At 36.1% G+C, this 20,556-nt stretch overlaps 1 protein-coding gene across 2 annotated transcripts in view; it reads right to left on the bottom strand.

The window, feature by feature from the left end:
* Positions 1–234: 234 nt before the first annotated feature.
* The window catches only part of mirr (iroquois-class homeodomain protein mirror), a 65,304-nt gene continuing 44,982 nt past the window's right edge, over positions 235–20,556 (bottom strand). For both annotated transcript variants that reach the window (XM_089728439.1, XM_028176404.2), the window contains exons 4-5: positions 2,690–2,988; positions 235–2,585 (exon numbers count right to left, since the gene is read on the bottom strand). In XM_089728439.1, the coding sequence (XP_089584565.1) occupies positions 2,068–2,585; positions 2,690–2,988 (817 nt within the window). In that variant the 3' untranslated portion in view covers positions 235–2,067. The remainder of the gene's footprint in view (positions 2,586–2,689; positions 2,989–20,556) is intronic.

The following is a 20,556-nucleotide window of genomic DNA, read 5'->3' as shown; positions in this document are numbered from 1 at the left end:
AGCCTAATAAAATAAATAAAAAAAAAAATTAATCATAAAAGCATCTCTTTTTATACTTCATTTTTGCACATCACAAACAGGAATCTAGTCGTGCATTTAAAAACATAATGCTTTTAGATCGGTTTGTGTTATTAAACAAATTTCACTCGTCTTTAACATATTAACCTGAGTTCTCGGTTCGTTTAGGTTTGCTGTAACAAAGTTTAAGTGTTATAGGGAAAAAAACAGGCGACATAATCAAACCAATGATCGTTTATTTATTTCTGTATTAAATTTTATTGCATCTATTCACACACCTTTCTCGTTAACGGTTAAAAGACGTTTTAGAGTTAACAAAATTATAATCCCGTCAACTACATAGTACCGCTTCGACTACCTACGTTTTAAATGGATTATTGCTTTTAATAGACTTCATTTACTTAAGTGGATCGAGATATTAAACAGTTCGTTTCTTATGTAAAATCATTAAACGATTTAAATCTCTAGTAAGACCACTATTCGCGAACGTATCTCGCTGTAAACAAACTACAGGACCCAACGTCTTCCATCCGTATTTATTTACATCGAAAAGACAGCTATTACAGAGAATTTATTGCATTCACCACTTAAATAATCACAATAATTACAATATATAATTACAACAGTGACGTATGTACAAAACTATAGACTCAATTTTGGACTCTCAGTCTCTACAATGTAAAAAAAAAACCTAAAATATATTACAGTGTTTAGAGAACAAATCGACAAATACAAAAGTTGATTTGACTGTTATACTTATTATACAAGGCCTTTTCATATACTTACATCGAGTTTTTTTTTGAAAAAAAAAATACAATGTTTAAGTACCTATAGTTCAATTAATTCTAATTAATTACGACGCGGACTTCACCAAATTAACATAAAATCCTTCATGAAATCCTTTTTGGGCTCAAAACATTTATGGAATCAATTTCTTTATTTATTTTCAAATCGATGTCATACGAGAAATCGGCACGGCTGGTCTTTTGTGGTAACCGCAGCTCATTGGAGCCCATAGACGGAAAAACCTACAATTTTCAATCGAATATTTTGTATTTGCAGAATATTGGGGCAGCTTTGTAAGCTTTTTAAGCTATTTATTTGAACTATACATTTAAAAAAATTCTTCAACAATATGATTCGAGAAATATTGAGGAATTCCAGTGGTCCCTATTATTATTCGGAAAAAGAAAGTTTAAATAAACGTAGTCGTTATGAATCCTAAAAGTATTTCAGAGAAGCGACATGGTTCTTTCGATAACTCTTTTAAAGCCCACGCCGTTTTGAATAAAGATAACGTCAAAAGTTTTTGGAAAAATACTATTATGGTAGGTATTTTATTCACTAGATATGTATGTAGCTGTAACACAGACAATCATAGTCTTCTGACTAGAAATTAACTAAACAGATTTTATAGGTGCCTACCATACAACAAATCTGATTAATATGCATTACAACAACTTAGTACATCTAATGACATGTTATAATAACTACTGACCTCGTATCAATAAATAATACATTCTGCATGACAGCTTTGTGAAACTATCAAACAAAAACACTGGACGTAATTAGAGGCTCTAAATATAAAGAATAGACATTTAAAATTATAATAATTTACACTACATACAAAAGTCTCGAACAAAGATGCATTTAATTATAAGAAACATAACGCTTTTAATACCTATTTAAAAATAAATCACTTCGTTTAACCAACTTTTTAAAATAACTAGAGCAACATGTCGCAAGGTCCAACTTGTATTAGCACCTAGTATTGTCGGTCAGTCAAAGCGACGCACCGCGGGGGCGCGTCGACAATGACGTCATTTGCGAGTTGTCAACCTCACGGTGGCAGCGACGCAAGTGTCCACTATCACATCTCTAAGCTTCTCTACCGGTGCATCATTAAAATTATCACGTATTTATACGTATGTATACATATTTATATTGTTAAGTCTATTGCTATTTACAAGCTGAGAAGGCCCTCGTGGCACTCGTCAGGCGAGATCGCGGTTATTGTCGATGCGCCAACGGCGGGCGGTGGGCTAGCGGTCAGGCACGGGGCGGTGGTGGCGGCTCGGCCACTGACGATGTCGATGAAGACGACGGTGAAGGAGCCGGCGGTGCAGGTGCTGGATTAGCGAGAGCTAAAGACCGAGAATATTCCAACAGAGCCACGTCGGCGGGGTGAGTTGGAGGATATAGCCCTCGATATAGTTCGGGCCTTCCGTAAGGATGTGCTAATCGCGCAGCCGCTGCAGCCGCTGCAGCTGACTGGTAGAAAGCGGAAGCCGATGACGGAGGCGCAGGCGACTCACCGTCTTTGCTCGCCATATCCGCTAGCGACCATATTCTGGGCTTGGCCGATGCAGGGGTGCTTCCAGGTGGTGCGCGGGAAGGTAAATGTTGGTACGCTGGATGTATCGGTCTCTCATAGGGCTCAGGTGACTCAGGTCCGCTGTCCGCACGTGATTCTGACCACTCTGATTCTGTTCGTTGTCCCAAAAGATCCAACCTCTGCTGAGGTCTGTCTCCGTCTTCACTCGAACCTGTGCCGGAGTCCTTACCATCTAAAATTAATAAAACTTGTTATTTTCCAAATCAAACTCCCACGGATACAGGACATGAAAAAAGAATTCGCATGGTGTCTCACAAATGAATGATGAATACATACCTAAAGCGTCTTTGCCGTCATTACTTTTGTGGTCATCGTCGTCATTATTATTGTCATCATCGTCAACCCTGTTTCTTGGTTCCCACGTCATCTTGTTCTCTTTCTTCAGTCGACGACGCGCATTCGCAAACCAGGTAGAAACTTGCGTAAGCGTCATTTTGGTAATGATAGCAAGCATAATCTTCTCCCCTTTCGTTGGATAAGGATTCTTCTTGTGCTCGTTGAGCCATGCTTTGAGCGTGCTAGTCGTTTCTCGCGTAGCATTTTTTCTTCGCGCTCCATTTAGGTCCATCCCGTACCTGATAATAAAACAATTATCATTAAACGAAGGGAATGATCATGACTTCAAGATTTTTTCCCAGAAAAAGAAACGGTTACGTTTCTGCTAAATCGCTAAAATTTTAGTGTGCAATCAAGCGTAAATGGCGAAGTCTGATTTGGACGAGATTCCAGATAAAGGGATTCGACACCGCCCCTATCCCGGGAACGTGCCCTCCCGGTCTCGTGATCGCCACACTGAGCCAATGGAATCGCCAGTATAATAATTGAAATCGAGATAAGCCAGTTACTGTTGTGTTACAGTTAAGCTCTAGCTTATCTCACATAGAATTACGTACCGACGCACTCAGTGATCGACGCATCTGTATTTAGGTTTTCCTATCTTTATCGTTTTCCCGGACCCGTAGACGTATATGTGTGACTATTTAATTGACTCACTCTATCGCTTAGACTTTTAATCGAATAATTTACATGTTTACTCACAAAAAGCTAACTTCAAAAATAGTAGCTGACTACCGCATAAGATTTTATAGTAAATCGATTATGAAACGCTGCTTGTGTTGCCGGTACCATATGCTGCCAATGCTGCATTGTTGAGTACTGGCTGGGGTGGGAAATGGGGATGAGCAGTATGAGAAATTAATAAAACTGTCACTTAAATAGCACAAGAGACGGGAGATACCCCTTATAGTCGACCGTGCAATCGATTTTGAATCATAGCTGTTACGATTGTAGTTAGAATTCGTTTCACGCTTTTGGATTGTATCCATATTTTACTGTTGAAAATATCGGCTCTTTCCTTTTTCACCCTATTTCGTTGTCAAGTTAACAGTTAGAAACCAGTTATTATTCACCTTTTAAATTTTGGATTAATATCTAGAAAACAAATAAATTAATCTAGAAGACTACGAATGTTTTTTTAATCCAGTCAGTAGGTTTTTGTTTTACTATTTAGTATTGTCATCAAAATATAAATAGTGTAAACAAAAATATTATATTTATTTTGAAGAAGAGCATATCATCTGTGTCGTAGTATTTTTTTTTTTTTGTCATTTCACTAGTCCACTCCATAGAATTTAAGCGTGTAAATAAACTTTTTCCCGAAGCTAATATGGCAATTTGAGAGCTGAGAATTTACAGACATAAATTTAATGATGCACCGACGAAACGGGCGCTATGAATGAACCTAACATCCATAGAATTCAAATGACAATACTGAAGTGGGACGACGCCTAGCTTAGGCGTTTTACAAAGAGAAAAAAAAAGCTTCATTTATCCACGGCGTGCCACTTTCACAGCATCCGAGTTCGCGGGAGCGTCGCGTCGGTTCATTTTTTTATTATTTCGTTTCCCTCGCGGAGCGCCCTCTCCCCGACAGGCGGTTGTGGCTTCCCACCCCTATCGTACCTATGCCGCCTCGCCTTCAATTAAATCCCTATCTTTGCAGCCACCTCATGCTTCCTACTTAAAATCATAAAAATGAGATAAACACAAAAATATCGCTGGCACTCCCCGTCTTTGTTATTAAAATGTTGATGCTGCGGTTAATTTAATGGTTCTCGCCTTGTCGTATTCGAGTTTATTCGTTGATGAATTATTCGACGAAAATTGTTGTTATAATTTGGTGACTTATGGAGGCAATAGATTAATGCATTCCCCGGTCGGATAATAAAACAGGGCGGACCGGGCCGGCCCTAAATCGAGTCATAATCGTGAAATAAAGGTGAGAACGTGTGGCCTGCACCGGTACAAATAGCACTAGACATGAAATATGTTAGTGCTTGAGCAACACACGTAGTACACGGTTGTCGTACGATCTAAAATTCATAGTGTGAAATAATTTCGTGAAACCTTATTTCGTTCATTCATTTTGTATTTAGTTATAAAATTATTTAAACTCATCAAATAATATGCTTGTATTTGTCAATTTGGAGTTCAATATCAATTTTCAATAAATAAGCACGTTTGAGTAATACTAGAAATCGGATACATTTAAATAAAATAATCTTAATAATTATTACTGTGATTCAAATTGAATCTATAAGTTATTCAAACGTTCTCCATTCATTTCAAATTAAGTGTTCTAAACGTTTTCTTTTTTTTTTTTTTCGTTCTTTAATGAAATGTATTAATTGCCAATAAAAGAGCTCTCATAATGCATTGATGTTAAAATTCCTAGAAACATGTTTAATTATAATACGTAAGCATGTTTTTCGTCTTACCTACTATCTATTGGCTACACTATAAAAATTAAGAAGCATCTAAAAGTGTTATTCTCTTTCTGTAGCCACGCGTTATATCACTGTTAAGCGTGTCGTAACCATGAAATCTTGTTTTAGACAAACGAGATTCATTAACGCGTATTGGTCAAGTAGCACATAATTGAAACGGACTCTCGGTATTGTACCGAACTATATATTGTTCCGTTGTTACATCGAGTCCGCCCAATATCGAATCTTTACTCGTTTTTCATTTCTTTTCTTCAATCCTTTTAAATTGCATTGCATAAGAGGAAGATTAAATTATTATATCAATAACTAGCTGACCCGGCAGACTTCGTAGTGCCTCAATCGATAAATAAAATACCTACACCTTTGTATAAAATAAACTTAAAACAAAGTAAAGGAATCCGTCCGACGGGGGACACATCGAAGGAAAAGCAAAATTGCTATTTTTGTTTAATTCCGAGCATTTTCATATTTTTCTACCTTTTAAACCTTCCCTGGACGTCCACAAATAATTCAAGACCAAAATTAGCCATATCGGTCCAGCCGTCCTCGAGTTTTAGCGAGACTAACGAACAGCAATTCATTTTTATATATATAGACTAAAGACTAATGTTTGATTTGCATCAGATAACGTTGTAAAAGCATTCGTGAAAATTACTCAGAGAAAAATGGTTCTAACGTAGAGAGTTAGGTTATTAGACAATTTGCATAAAAGGCGACGTCAAATCTATGGAAACTAGAGGTCCCGCAGTAGTCGAAATTCGACTTTAATTAATTGGAATTGTAAGTTTGTACACTATTATGATTGTATTTTATACTTCTATAATCACAAATTTCGCCAAGGCTACTCTATAAAAAATATTAACAAAGACAAACAATATTTAATCTATTCTCAATTTGACAACAGACGCCAAGAACAAAAGTTTGACAATAAATAGTATGTATGCATGCGTGTGTGCGTCAAATACATGGTATGTAGTGTGTGCAATGTTTTCTTTATTGATTTAATGTATCTTTTATGCATTATTTTAAAAAAATATTAGCATTGTGCACTTCTTCTCTATATTCTCTATAAGTGTGGAAAATTTCATACTCCTCCGTCCGCGCAATTTTCGTAAAAAGGGATACAAAGTTTTTGCTTCACGTATTAATATATAGATACCGATGATATTGCACTCGCTAACAGATAGGCAGTTCTTCATTTGTTTTAAGAATGATATACTATTGTTATCTAATAACGTGTTTCTCGATTAATGTGACAAAACGTACCAATTATAGACAAAGCGAGGTAATAATATCCAGTGTTTTTGTGTGAGTGATCATGCCGCTAGCCGCCACGCAGGTAGGGAACACGCCTGAAGATATAATGTTACGAACAGTTCGAATTTACCAATGACATCGTCCACACCCATATAAAATTACACAGTTCGTTGTTTCGTCAAGTAATAGATGTACACCTTTGCCTCACGCTTCACCGGCCCTGTCTACATTGTGGTCCACTTGCGATGACATTCGAAAGAGGCTTTTAATACACTATGACATTTTTTGTGTGAAACATTTCTGAGAGTTTACCTCGAAAGCTGGTATCAGATGTCGTTTAATATTTTACATTACGCTCAACATCGTAGGACAATAGATTTTATTTAACGTTCTTAATGCTGTTACAAGAATTTAAATTTATCGTGAATGCTAACAGAAAAAATTCAGAAGACCGAAAATGCAGTAGCGTTTTCAACACTAATGCCATACCTTCATTTAAATTACCGTGTTCGTAAAATGGTATCAGATAAGGCTAATTATTCGAAGTCGTAATGTAGCAATGGACTCACGCAATGGCCAATCTCGGGGTATGGACGCAGTTTTAAAAGGTACGTTACAGGCCTTAAATATTGGTGGGCAGATAGGGCGGTTAGGGCGCGGCACGCCAAAAGGACATTACCAGCCGGCAACGCGCTATTAAGGCCAACCGCACGCGTCCGAATTAGCCGATAGCTGCCACCCGAACATGCTATCCGACGACTAATTGGTCAACTCCATACACAAAAACCCCTGACAGTAACAACTGCGGCGAAGGGAAGCCCTTTTCACGGCTCAAAACGTGAATAAATGCAAGTTAGAAAGCAAACGAGGCTGGAATATTTTCGTGCGGTGAAAATTTGTAATATGAGGGCCAATCGTTAAATAAGCTGGTATAAAGGGCGTGTTAACTAGATCCATGGGCGGTGCATATTACGTGACAAACGAACCGTAAATTCACCACCACGAGGCTTCACTCGGAACGCCATTTTTGCTTTTGTTTTATTGGGGTTGTGTGTTCCGAAATTATTTTTAAAGCGTTTCGAGTTACGTATCTCGTTTCGTGCTGAAATTAAGTAACTAGAAGCACATTTGTATCAAATTACGACGGTTTCATTATGGGTTTTGCTGGCCACGCAATTGGTTGCATCCATATAGATCAATAATTGACCGTCTGTTGTCTTTAAAGACAACGTTTTTCATTGTTGCACATTATTATTATTATTATTGGTTTAAATAAGAAAAAAAATACGCGTTGTTTTTACAACTCCAATTCTATGACACGAATTAGCACTGTGGCGGCACTAAATACTGATTTTCTCATGCGTTTTGAAACTCGCGTTGCTTATTTTACAATAAAGCTGTTGTTGTTGCGGTTGGCAGCGGCTTGGCTCTGCCCCTGGCGTTGCTGAAGTCCATGGGCGACGGTAACCACTCACCATCAGGTGGCCCGTATGCCGGTATGCCTACAAAGGCAATAAAAAAAAAATTCAACGAAAATCCGATCAGGCCTTGAGCAAACTCTTAGACAACAGACATTCAAACGATGTTTATCGAGCAATGACAAAAAAACCGAAGCCAGTAATGTAGCGTGATCAAAAATATAATATTGTGAATCAACATTGTATAACGTATCTAAATGAGAAAAGAACATAAATTGTGAAGCTTATCTTACAGCAAATTATTTTTTGTTGTTCTACTGATTTGAACCCGTTCAGCAGCGACACACAAATGATAAAGTAATAATATACTCTGTATGTATTGAATTGCTTAATTAATTCATACAGAAAAAAAACATGTGCTCGTGTCGGCAAATGACAAAGCGATATGAACTGAAAAAAGTATTAAATAACATTTCTCTTTTACCAATAAAGATAATAAACGAATGTTAGATGTTATTCATAGTACATAGTTATTAAAATGTGTGTATTTAATATCAACAAACTTTTATCACATAAAATGAAAATATTCCTTTACTTTTCACATACTATTATCTAAAAAAAACATTCTATTCGTAGAGCTATCTGAGTTTTAATTTGGGAATTCAATAGATCTATCTATAGACTCTGGAAGGTAAATTGGAAAAAAAAATTTTTTTTTGTAAGAATCAATGTCAAATTATAATTTGCGTAATTACTGGTGGTAAGACCTCTTGTGAGTCCGCACGGGTAGGTACCACCACCCTGCCTATTGCTGCCGTAAAGCAGTAATGCGTTTCGGTTGAAGGGTGGGGCAGCCGTTGTAATTATACTGAGACCTTAGAACTCATATCTCAAGGTGGGTGGCGGCATTTACGCTGTAGATGTCCATGGGCTCCGGTAACTACTTAACGTCAGTTGGGCCGTGAGCTCGTCCAAACATCTATGCTATAAAAAAATTAAAAAATTATGTAATAACATCAACGGACACTAAAACTTTTGTATAACTGCAATTCTACAATGTTCCACAACTTTAATTCCACCCTGATTTTAATTGTTGTTTAATTGATGTCCGATTTATACGACACAGAACAAGTATAAATTACTGTCAAATTGAAAACAAACTGTTTATGAATCAGGAAATTTACGTCACTGTCAATTATAATTTTATCGAGATGCGACCTCATAGTGACTTATTTGCTTCGACTAGGACCGAGAATATGTTTATTGAACGTCATTTAGGGATTATTTTTTAATAAAAATTAAATAATTTTTTAATAAAAATTAAATAATTTAAAAAAAAAATTGCCCAGAATGAAGTAAAGCTGCGTGAGCTTTTGAACACCTGGCGTTATAATACAGGTCATAGACGGATGGTCAGGAAAAAAAAGAAGGAATTATTCGTTCGCTCCTATGGTTTTGTTATAGGTAAGCTTTATAAGTGCTTACAGCTTACGTGTACGTTACGTACGCAAAAAAATAAATTAATACTTTAATTAATTACTAAAAAAAATTATTAAGATGTTAAAGTGTTCGCCTTGTAATTGTTGAACAGGCTTTAAATGCATAATATAATATTGTAAGCGCTAATTAGGATTATTCCGTAAATAATTACGATTCTAGGCATGAATTTATTCTATCTTACGGTTAATTATACGTTGTATTAATATCTAGTTATTACAGCAAATAACATTAAAACAGTAACCAACTAATGTGATAGTGGCTAAATTTAGTTGAATTATCTCTATCTATAAAAATGAATTACTGTTCGTTAGTCTCGCTAAAACTCGAGAACGGCTGAACCGATTTGGCTAATTTTGATCTTAAATTATTTATGGAAGTCCAGCTTAAAAATATGATAATATGAAGTAGATAAATATGAAAATGCTTGGAATTTAATAAAAATAACAATTTCGTTTTTCCTTTGGTGTTTCCCCCGTCGGACGGATTCCTTTTGTTTGTTTTCAGTTTATTTTATACAAAAGCTTAGGACTTTTATTTATCGATTGAGGCACTACGAAGTCTGCCGGGTCAGCTAATAATAAATAGATAGATACGCTTGCACGGAACAGTCCACTTTTGTACACAGACTATTCCGTGAATTATAACTATTTATTAACATTATTAATATATTACTTATTAAAACACACACAAATTAGTCTATAATAAAATTGATTTGATGTTAGCTAACTTACGCAGATGCTTAATAATTATGAACTTCTGTAAATAATTACGATTCTAGGCATAATTTTTTTACTTACGGTTAATTATCTGTTGTATTAATATCTAATTATTACAGCAAATAACATTTAAACAGTAACCAACTATGTGATGGCGGCTAAATTTAGTTGAATTATAATGAATACATAGATACGTTTGCACGGAACGGTCCACTTTTGTACACAGACTATTCCGTGAATTATAACTATTTAAGCATTATTAAAATATTACTTATTAAAACACACACAAATTTAGTCTATAATAAAATTGATTTGATGTCAGCTAACTTACGTAGTTGCTTAATAATGATGAACTGACGATCGGAGTTCCGAATGAGGTGAACGCATCACGCAATTAACGCTGACAAAGCTGTTTGTTAGCAAAATAGCGAGTAAACTGTGAGAAGACTGACAATTTTATAGAACCACTAAATTATGACATTCAACACTCTATGTTCGTTAAGTTAAGGTCGATGGCAGCCGAGAATGATGGATTTATTATTTTCTGAAAAAGGATAATAATGTTATGCTATAATAATCAACGTTCACATCTCGAGGGTTATAATATGTACTTCGTCTATGTTCGGCATTGGCGCCAGTGACGACATGATAATAACATGTCGCCTCAGACCTCACAAGACGTCGTATGTAGAACGAATAAACTAGTGAAAATTAAGTGTCATGTCCACGGTTCACTTGTTATCATAGGTCACGTCTCATTTTATTACTGACATATTAATATCGATGTGAACATTGAATTTTACTCGACGCACTGTTTCGAAATGGGTGACGATGATTAGAATAATAATATTGTGTGTGCGTATTGTGCAACCTGCTGTTTCATCATTCAGAAAATACACATTTTACTTGTGGGCTTTACGTAAATCTCACTGTATATTTGTAATTGTAAGTTGTATGCTATTGTTTGCTTTAAAAGCGATGAAACATCGTCAAAATATAAATTACTAGCCGTACTCGGCCACTTCGCTGGGCATTCAAAATTAACATTATTATTTATTGTCATTATTATTAGGGAGTCCAACACTCATATAAATATTAGCCTATCCATTAACTACATTTATTTTCTACATGGATACCAAGTTTCAAGTCAATCGGATTCATGGTTCAGTAGTTATAACGGAACATCCGTAAAAACCACTGTAGATTTATATATTAGTTTAGATGGGAATACGCTTTGTATTTATAAAAGAAAATGAAGTGTGCTCCAGAACCTGATAAATCGATCGACGAAGACACAAATGTAACGGAAAACTAAATCAGCTACTCATATGGGATGGTCACTAAGCACTTCGTATAGCATCAGCTGATTTTGGTGAATATTGAAAATCACATCTACCTTTCTTACATTGCGGGAAAATTAAGACTTGACTGATGCCGAGCTAACAATAATTTGTTAATTCAACGACAGTTACAAATACCTACCTACTTGATTATCTGTACATATAAATAAAATTGGAGTGTCTGTTTGTAATATTGAATTAACCGCTTTTTACTACATGCATATGAATATATATACGGTACATACACCAAAATAACATTTTTTACAATTTTTGTCTGCCTGTCTGTCTGTCTGTTTGTTCCGGCTAATCTCCGGAACGGCTCGACCAATTTTGATGGGACTTTCACTGACAGGTAGCTGATGATATAAGGAGTAACTTAGGCTTTTTTACTTTTTTAGACTAGGTTCGCCCCGCGGCGTCACCCGCGGTACGACTATCACCGCGGGTAACATCGCGGGACTCAACTATCAATAATAAAATTTAATGTTTCCGAACAGAAGCGATGGCGGGTCGCTAGTAATTTAATAAAATTTTACTTTTTGCTCACACTTTTGTTCATAACTAAATTTTCTAGAAATTTTACATCTCTATTTTGTCGTCGCATAGAAGTCTTGCTTCCGGGGTTAAAAAGTTCAACTACACTATGCAATATAATTATTATTGAAAACTCGACCTCCCGTCTCGAGGAGAGCGAGAGCATTCACGTCTTAATTTCTATGTTTTCCGATGATCATCTGGTAAGCACCCGACGTCGAGGGGGGTGGCCAAAACATCCACTTAAAAACGCCCCACATTAATACAGTGTCGCGTTTGGCTCTCCACTTTTCGGGCTATCGAATACCCCGTTTATCTCAATATCAGCCTCAAAAAGTCGAATCTTTCTTAAATAAACTTAAGTTAGCAAATGAACTTGCATCCTAACATTAGGTGCAAAAACCGCCCATAAACTGGATAAACTGAATGACGCCTACTCTAAAATTAGAATTCTAAGATTCGATACGAAAGTTTACGAAACCACGACTATCCTACTCTATAAATCCGAACACGTGCTTGATTTGCGTCATATACAGGAAAAACGGCAGGATATATATTAGTAGGATAAGTAGCGGTAAGTGAGCTCGATGTAGCTGAAGTCTCCACAATCCATCAGCTGAAGATCATCCAGACAAAAATATCTACTGCTGTCTATTTATTTCTTTCCGGACTATTTAAGGTTCATGGTGATTTTTTATCAAGCCTAGGACCTATTTGCAAGATGGTACTGGTAACTGGTGGTAGAACCTCTTATGAGTCAGCACGGGTAGATACCACCACCCCCGCCTATTTCTGCCGTGGCGCAGTAAAGCGTTTCGGTTTGAAAGGTGGGGCAGCCGTTGTTACTATACTTATAACTCATTTCTTAAGGTGCGTGGCGGCATTTACGTTGTAGATGTCTATGGGCTCCAGTAACCACTCAACACCAGGTGGGCTGTGAGCTCGTCCACCCGTCTAAGCAATAAAAAAATAATTACCCATTATCATCAATTAAAGAGCACACTTGTGTAAAATTTCTATTGAAAATCAGTTATTTGTAAACATCTAAGATATTGTCCACACGAAACCTTCCTAGAAATTCTAAGAATTTTATATGACATGTAAATATTAACTACCTGACAGATGAAAGATATTCTTATTTTTACTGTCTGTAAAAATAGGTGCGGACTTCAAGATAAACTTGATAATTTTGACAATTAAATATTGTCAAACGAATGCACAGTGACCCAGTTTTTAAATGATCTGTTGTCCGAAATACAAAGACTCTTATTCTTCATATGAGTTATTTGCGTATGTTATTTTTGCATAAAAAATGAGCTCTTTCACTGCATGTTCAAATAAACATTTAAAATTGATTTTCCTGGTGAAATGATTTATTTATTTGTCAGGGGATATTCTTGTGCAAAATAAATGTGTATGCTAGTTTGGTAATATCAATTTCTTTGTAAACCATAAAAAATCTCAAGTAGCTTCTGATGGAGTGTCCGGATTTGTGCAGTCTTGAATAATGTTTGTGACGCGATTCACGTCGTAGAGAATAGAGCAACTTGGCGTGATGTAGTCAATTGAAAAGTCGTCGTCAATCCAATATCTGCTAAAAGCACTTCTTGGAGATTTTGGTATTTTCATTATTATCACTAACTTGGTCCAAACCTAACCTTAATGTTTATTTTTGGAGATTTCGTGGACTATTATAACTACGTTAATAATAAGTTATTATAATCAAAATTTGATTGACATTGCGCAAAGGCGCTAATGGCATAAAGCCATAAAAAAGCTAAAATAAGGGAGCGACTTTACTCTTCGCGCTGGAACTCACATTAGTCTCTGGTAACATAGCTGACCGTGAACTTCTTTGGCACGTCTACTGTCGTCGGCATTTTTTCCTACCTATACTGATAGCCTTGAGAGGTTATTTCAGCTTCGCCATAACATGTAGGTGAGCTCACGGGGCTCAAACCGGTGTGTTACTAACACTGGCCTTAGCAAGAGCAGTGCTTCGCAGAATCTACGACCGAATCGGAAACGCGACCCACTGAGAAGATCCGGTGAGAAACTCACTGGGCTGTGTCTATGGGTTAATTCGCTCGGACGGTGACCGGTGCAAATCGTAGCCATAGCGCGACTAGTTATACCACTACGCCGCGCCGGTGCTCAAATCCTAAATACGATTACCAGTTTTTCTTAGTAAATACGCACCTAGTGCATGTGCAAGATTAACTTGCACGATGAAACGTAAGTTTTTTAAAAACGCCGACAGTTTTTTAAAGTTTTCGTAATCAGTGTTGGTAGGGCGTGTTGCGAGCTCCTACGCTACAAACGACCGGGTTGCAGACTTCCGTTCCGGCCATACGTTCCGGTTCTAAGATTAATAAGTACTTAGGCGTTGTATTTAATGAACTAAGATTCAAAACGGCAAGTACATTGATTTGTTCATAGTGCGGATGTAAAACAAAATCTCATAGTGAGCTGTGAGATAACAAATCGGGCAGGCATGTTCTCCTGTAACCATTAATGAAGACAACATACGATCAAGTCTAGACCGTGTACTGAACTAGTACAAGGCCACGACGACACGCAAAAGCAGGTATTGATTACATTGTTTTGTCTAAGAATCAGGGGTGCGTAGATAGAGTTAGAAGGAATACAATGTATGCGACTTACGTCATGATAATTTGAAATGTGATACTTTGTGAATGTTTACGAAACGATTCTGATGAGGCTAGTAGTAGATAAAGCAGAAGTTGGGATATGGTTTCATTAATAAAGGTTCGAATAGAGTACAAATTAATATTATAGCATTTTTTATAAAAAATGTTATTATAATATCTTAAATATTAGATTTGGCATGTCTAGGCAATTAGGTCACTCCACTATTCTAGCAGTTTGTGTTTTTTTCCCCTTGTGGTCAGACGAGCATACGGCCCATCTGATGGTAAGTGGTTACCGTCGCCCATGGACTTCAGCAATGCCAGGGGCAGAGCCAAGCCTCTGCCTACAAATTTTGTACAATAAAATTGAATCTTCGAAATCGCATCTCAAGGAGGATGGTAGGACACGCATTCGCTTTTAGCGCGTCCACTAAATGAACAAATAATAAAAAATAACACTTCCAAAAGAATACTAGGTAGTACATATAAACTAAGCAAGTTAAGTCGTGAGTGCATGTTCTGTTAAATCACAATATTTACTACCCGTACTAATATTCAAGTGAAGAACATTATTTTCCTGTTCAGTAAGGCACGCTGTTGTCGAGCAGAGCCTCGTGGCCGGTGCTGACCGATAGGAAAAAGGAAAGAGGAAGCGAGCAATGCGCTTAGAATAAAATTAGCTTGCCGGTCAATTACTCCGCACCCGGTGCCGCTTACTAATGGCACGAGCGGCATACCCTGCATACGGCACCACTCATTTATATGCTACGAAGCGTACTCTTTATTGTTCCATAGATTGGTAATACACGGGAGGACTGGCACTTTGTGCTGTAAATCGTTGTCTGTACACGTCTCTACGATTAACTGTGTGCTCGGTCATAGTCGGAGCGGGCTAGGTGTCAGTACAAGCCGCCCGCGCTTCGGCTGCGGATCGATGACATCATGTCCGGAACGAACTGGCCACACACAAAACGTGAAGGTACGTGTCCCGATGCGCGGTCCATAGCGCGCCACCGGCCACGGGTGACGCATGGCCCTTCGATCTCTCATATTTATTATGAAATTGACCTGCACTGTCCAACGATAATATTCAGTAATTGGTTATCTAACGTACTCGTGCGTTCGAGACGTAATGACAGCTTGAGATATGGGAAATTGCTCAATAATTGAATTTAGTTTTTATTACATTGTTTTTGGAACGACATTGCTTATGGGACGATGCGGAGGGGTACCCTAACCGGGAAAAAACGTCCGTAACGTAAGATTTTTATTAGTAATGCACACAGTGTACGACTTAACTTTGTAATAACGTACAAATTAGTAATGCACGCAGTGTACGACTTAACTTTGTAATAACGTACAAAAATAACATATTTTTTTTATCATTCATTGACCACGATCTCAGAGCGTTCATTTGCGCAATACACTAACTCTTATGCAAACAACGGTGAATGAAGTGTACCACAATAAGTTCGCATGTTACTGAATGACCGTGGGTTGTTGCCGAAACCTGCAGTTTTATTTTCTTTATACCTCGAATAGAACTTACAATTAATATTTTTATATTAAGGAATTTCGTTCTTATCCGGTGTCCCACGACACCACACATCTTTAATTTAGATATTTGGGCAGTGGGACCATGACGTCTACAACCATCTACAACATAAATGCGCCACTCACCTTGAGATATAAGTTCTAAGGTCTCAAGTATAGTTACAACGGCTGCCCCGGCCTTCAAACCGAAACGCATTACTACTTCACGGCAGAAATAGGTAGGGTGGTGGTACCTACCCGCGCGGACTCACAAGATGTCCTACAACCAGTAAGAAGGGAAGATAAGCAGAATTGTGGTGACGACTATTGGATTACAATCTGATACCAGCTAATCAAACAGTAATAATCAATTTCAGTAATAATACTCTATTACAAAAAAAATGAAAAATTATAATTGCTCTGTAATTCCACGAATGACTGAACAGTTTAGGTGCGATGTGCGTTTCATTCGGGCATGTGCCGAAGACTTATCATATTAGGAAGTTATAACCATTAACAGAATACAATCGCAATTTCTTCCTGTCGTAAATAAACTTCGGCGAGAATGAGTAATCATTACTTTGTGTGCACAAATTCAATATCGGCGGGGGCCAAATAGATTGTTACGTGAGCTGAATCGGCCGCTCTGTACGTATTAAAGTTCAGTTCGAAGAAATTCGTCTACAGTTTATGTACGGTTGAATTTTCCGTTTGTAATTACGCCGGTGGACGGAAGCGGGCGTGATGGTTGTTACACTGGTCACGCCGATTGCAGCGACGCCGTGTAACCGCCTTTGGGTTCAGACGCGACGACTCACACAAGGGACGAAAAATGTTTCTTCGCTCTTGAATTTTTAAAGCGTCTAGAAACTAAGCTTCAAGAACTGTCGCCGCGTTTTAATCATCCGGTTTCGATGTATGTATTTTAAACATAATTCAAGAATACTCGGACATGAATTAAAATTGAATTGAGATAATAATATATATTATTTATTAGTTCCTTTTTCTTTTAGAAAAAAATCTAGTGATGAAAAATTAATTTGCAAACTTAAGAAACCAATGAGAATCATTCAACGAATATAAGAGAAAAAAAAAATCTCGAATTAATTGATAAGCAAAAACGAATTCCATGTTTAACGTTTTTTTTTTTTTTTAATATTTTATATGCACTCGCTCATTATACCGGTTCTTATACGATGCGACTAACAAATAATTTATCCCTCATTATGAAAAATCTATTAATAATTATGTCTGGCTCTTCATATATTTTCAGAAATTGTAGGATATGCAATTGAAACCTTGTCAATAATTCTGTAATAAATATTATATATTCAGAAAAAATATAATCATAATAATATACGAAAATTTGTATAATATACTTCGTAACTTTTAAAAATAAACTATCGATGTAATTGTAGCTTACCATAAACATATACATATTTGGAGCATCATGTAACAAAGATACCGTGCGTATTACCAATACTGAATCACAATCCCTTCATTTTTATTTGTTTTACAGATCTACTCTATTCATTGCCTTCGAAGTCAGACTAGCGTGCAGGCTACCGGATGAAATATACTCATTACTTCAATTATGTTATCCTTATACCTAGTAGAACTATCAGAACTAGTAGAACTATCATAATCTAATTTTAAAAATTGGAATATGATTCATTTTGTCATTATAAAAATTCTTAATTATAAAGTAAACAATTTCAAATGACAAATAGGCAGTTAGCTCAATAAAAAAGAGGTGTGGTGTCGTGGGACACCGGATAGGAACGAAGTTCCTTATTATAAAAATATTAATTTTAAGTTATATTTGGTAAAAAGGTATAAAGAAAATAAAACTGGAGGTTTCGCAACAACCCACGGTCATTCGGTAACGTGCGAACTTATTGTGGTACACTTCATTCACGGTTGTTTACATAAGAGTTAGTGTATTGCGCAAACGAACGCTCTGAGATCGTGGTCAATGAATGATAAAAATATATGTTATTTTTTGTACGTTATTACAAAGTTAAGTCGTACACTGTGTACATTCCTAAAAAAAATCTTACGTTACGGACGTTTTTTCCCGGTTAGGGTACCCCTCCGTATCGTCCCTTATGGAACTTCGTTCCAAAAACTATAATGAACAAAATTAATTCAAAATGAATTCAAAATAGCTTTCTACTGAGTTTTAGCGTGAGATTACTAAGCGTGCAATACTGTGGTTTCACTCTTTGTGCCCTCCGGCTGTAAAGCGATCCTAAGTACTCGTATATTTTTTTTACATCCATAAAGCTACTTGTCGTCAAGAAATAATAGATATTTTACGTTTTTTTATGAGTTTAATTTTTTTGTTTACTCAATTAAACTGGTTTCTTTGTTAGTTACATTAAATATAAATTACTAGTGCGGTCTAAAGTCGGCGTGGTGTTATAACTGAAATAATTGACCTTAATGAGACCTCTGTGTGGTGGACTATTTCTTACAAGCCTTATCCTTAATTCAGTCCCTACGTAATATCCACTCGGCCACGTTTAAGTACAACAAAAACTTCTGCTCATTTCATATTCAAACGAACGTTTACCGCAGAACGTTTCAAACGTCGTATCGTACTTAATTACATTTAATTACGGTTCATTTTCGTGTTTATTTAGTGCATATCATTATGTATTGTTGCCGAGGTAAGTGATTAAAGCGTGATATTCATCGGGGGACCGTCGGCGAGGATCGCACCTGCCTTACGTCTTGTCGGACCATTTTCAAAACCTATTATGTTGTTATTAGTATGAAGACACCCCCTCGACATTCAACAACATTTTAATTGTGTTATTTAACGCTTGTTGTTTCCGAATCGACAGAATGATTTATGTACGTATAAGAAGCGGTTTGTTGCGAATTTCGTTATTACTAGTGGTCCCGCAGTAGTCGAAATTCGACTATAATTAATTGAAATTGAAAGTTTGTACACTATTATGATTCTATTTTATACTTCTATAATCACAAATTTCGCCAAGACTACACTAAAAATATATATTAACAAAGACAAACAATATTTAATCTCAATTTGACAGCAGACGTCAAGAACAAAAGTTTGACAATAAATAGTATGCATGCGTGTGTGCGTCAAATACATGGTATGTAGTGTGTGTAATGTTTTCTTTATTGATTTAATGTATCATTTATGCATTATATTAAAAAAATATTAGCATTGTGCACTTCTTCTCTATATTCTCTATAAGTGTGGAAAATTTCATATTCCTCCGTCCGCGCAATTTTCGTAAAAAGGGATACAAAGTTTTTGCTTCACGTATTAATATATGGATACGGTCATTTCGACTGGTGCATTGAATTGGGAAACGTTCGGTAAACTATTCGTGGCGGTTTTTTTTTTTGGACATGAATGTTTTTGGTTAATTTGCATAGTTTAGCGCTTCAGTTAACTACCCATTGATGAAGGCTAGATACAACGTATCAAGTAAGGGAAAAATATTAATTGAAGTGTCAAATTCTCGTTTGAATTAAGATATAAAATGAAATATACGCTAATGTCTCAAAATCTCGCACGAAGCAAGGTTGAAATATACATATAAGCATCAAAGTTGGTCTGTTTTTCATAAGAAATCAAAAGATTCACTAAAATACGTTAAATGTAAAATATGTAACATGTCTTTTACTAGCTGTCTTATATATAAAAAATATAAGCATGATTTCAAAATTTAACTCATACGTAAGAATTCGAAAACTACGTTCTGATTATATTTCATCTATTTTTTTAAGTTTTTGACTTAATTATATTTTTTCATTTGCTTCGTTTATTTTTTAGTGTCTTTTGCACTGATTTCGAGTTTGTGTTTGAATATCAGTTGCTTTGAGAAACAAACTGTATTTTTTTAAACTAACTTCCGGTATTTTAACATGGAATTGTTTTAAAATATCAAATACCAACAAAATATCCACCATATTGTCTATCTCCGTCTCTTTATAACCCAATCAAATTTTCTATTTGTACTATCAAATACTGAACTATACTAACACAATACCTTCAGACTCAACAATGAAGAGAAAGACAAAGTTATGACAGTTCGAAAACCAGACCATAATTATGTGCATATTAATTACACTCATTTGCTAACATTTCCGGCGATTTGACTTCTAAACAAAGGTAGTATTATTAGCTTAGTACATCATTATTTTGGATGAAAAAACACATATTTCTATAAGTGTGAGCTTCTAGTAAATAGTAAATATCCGATATATAATAATTGAAACTTATTTTTATTTTTTTACCTTGCACCAAATACAGGTGCATCTTGAATTTCGAATAAAAATCCTTATCCCATTTACGTGTTGCAGCATTAAATGTTTATTTCAAAAACAGAAAACAAACAAATGCGATAAAACAAAAATTAATACATAC

The sequence above is a fragment of the Bombyx mandarina genome, chromosome 01 (assembly GCF_030267445.1).
Source record: "Bombyx mandarina strain Sakado chromosome 01, ASM3026744v2".
Lineage (NCBI taxonomy): Eukaryota > Metazoa > Arthropoda > Insecta > Lepidoptera > Bombycidae > Bombyx > Bombyx mandarina.
This window is presented reverse-complemented; position numbering and strand designations above follow the sequence as displayed.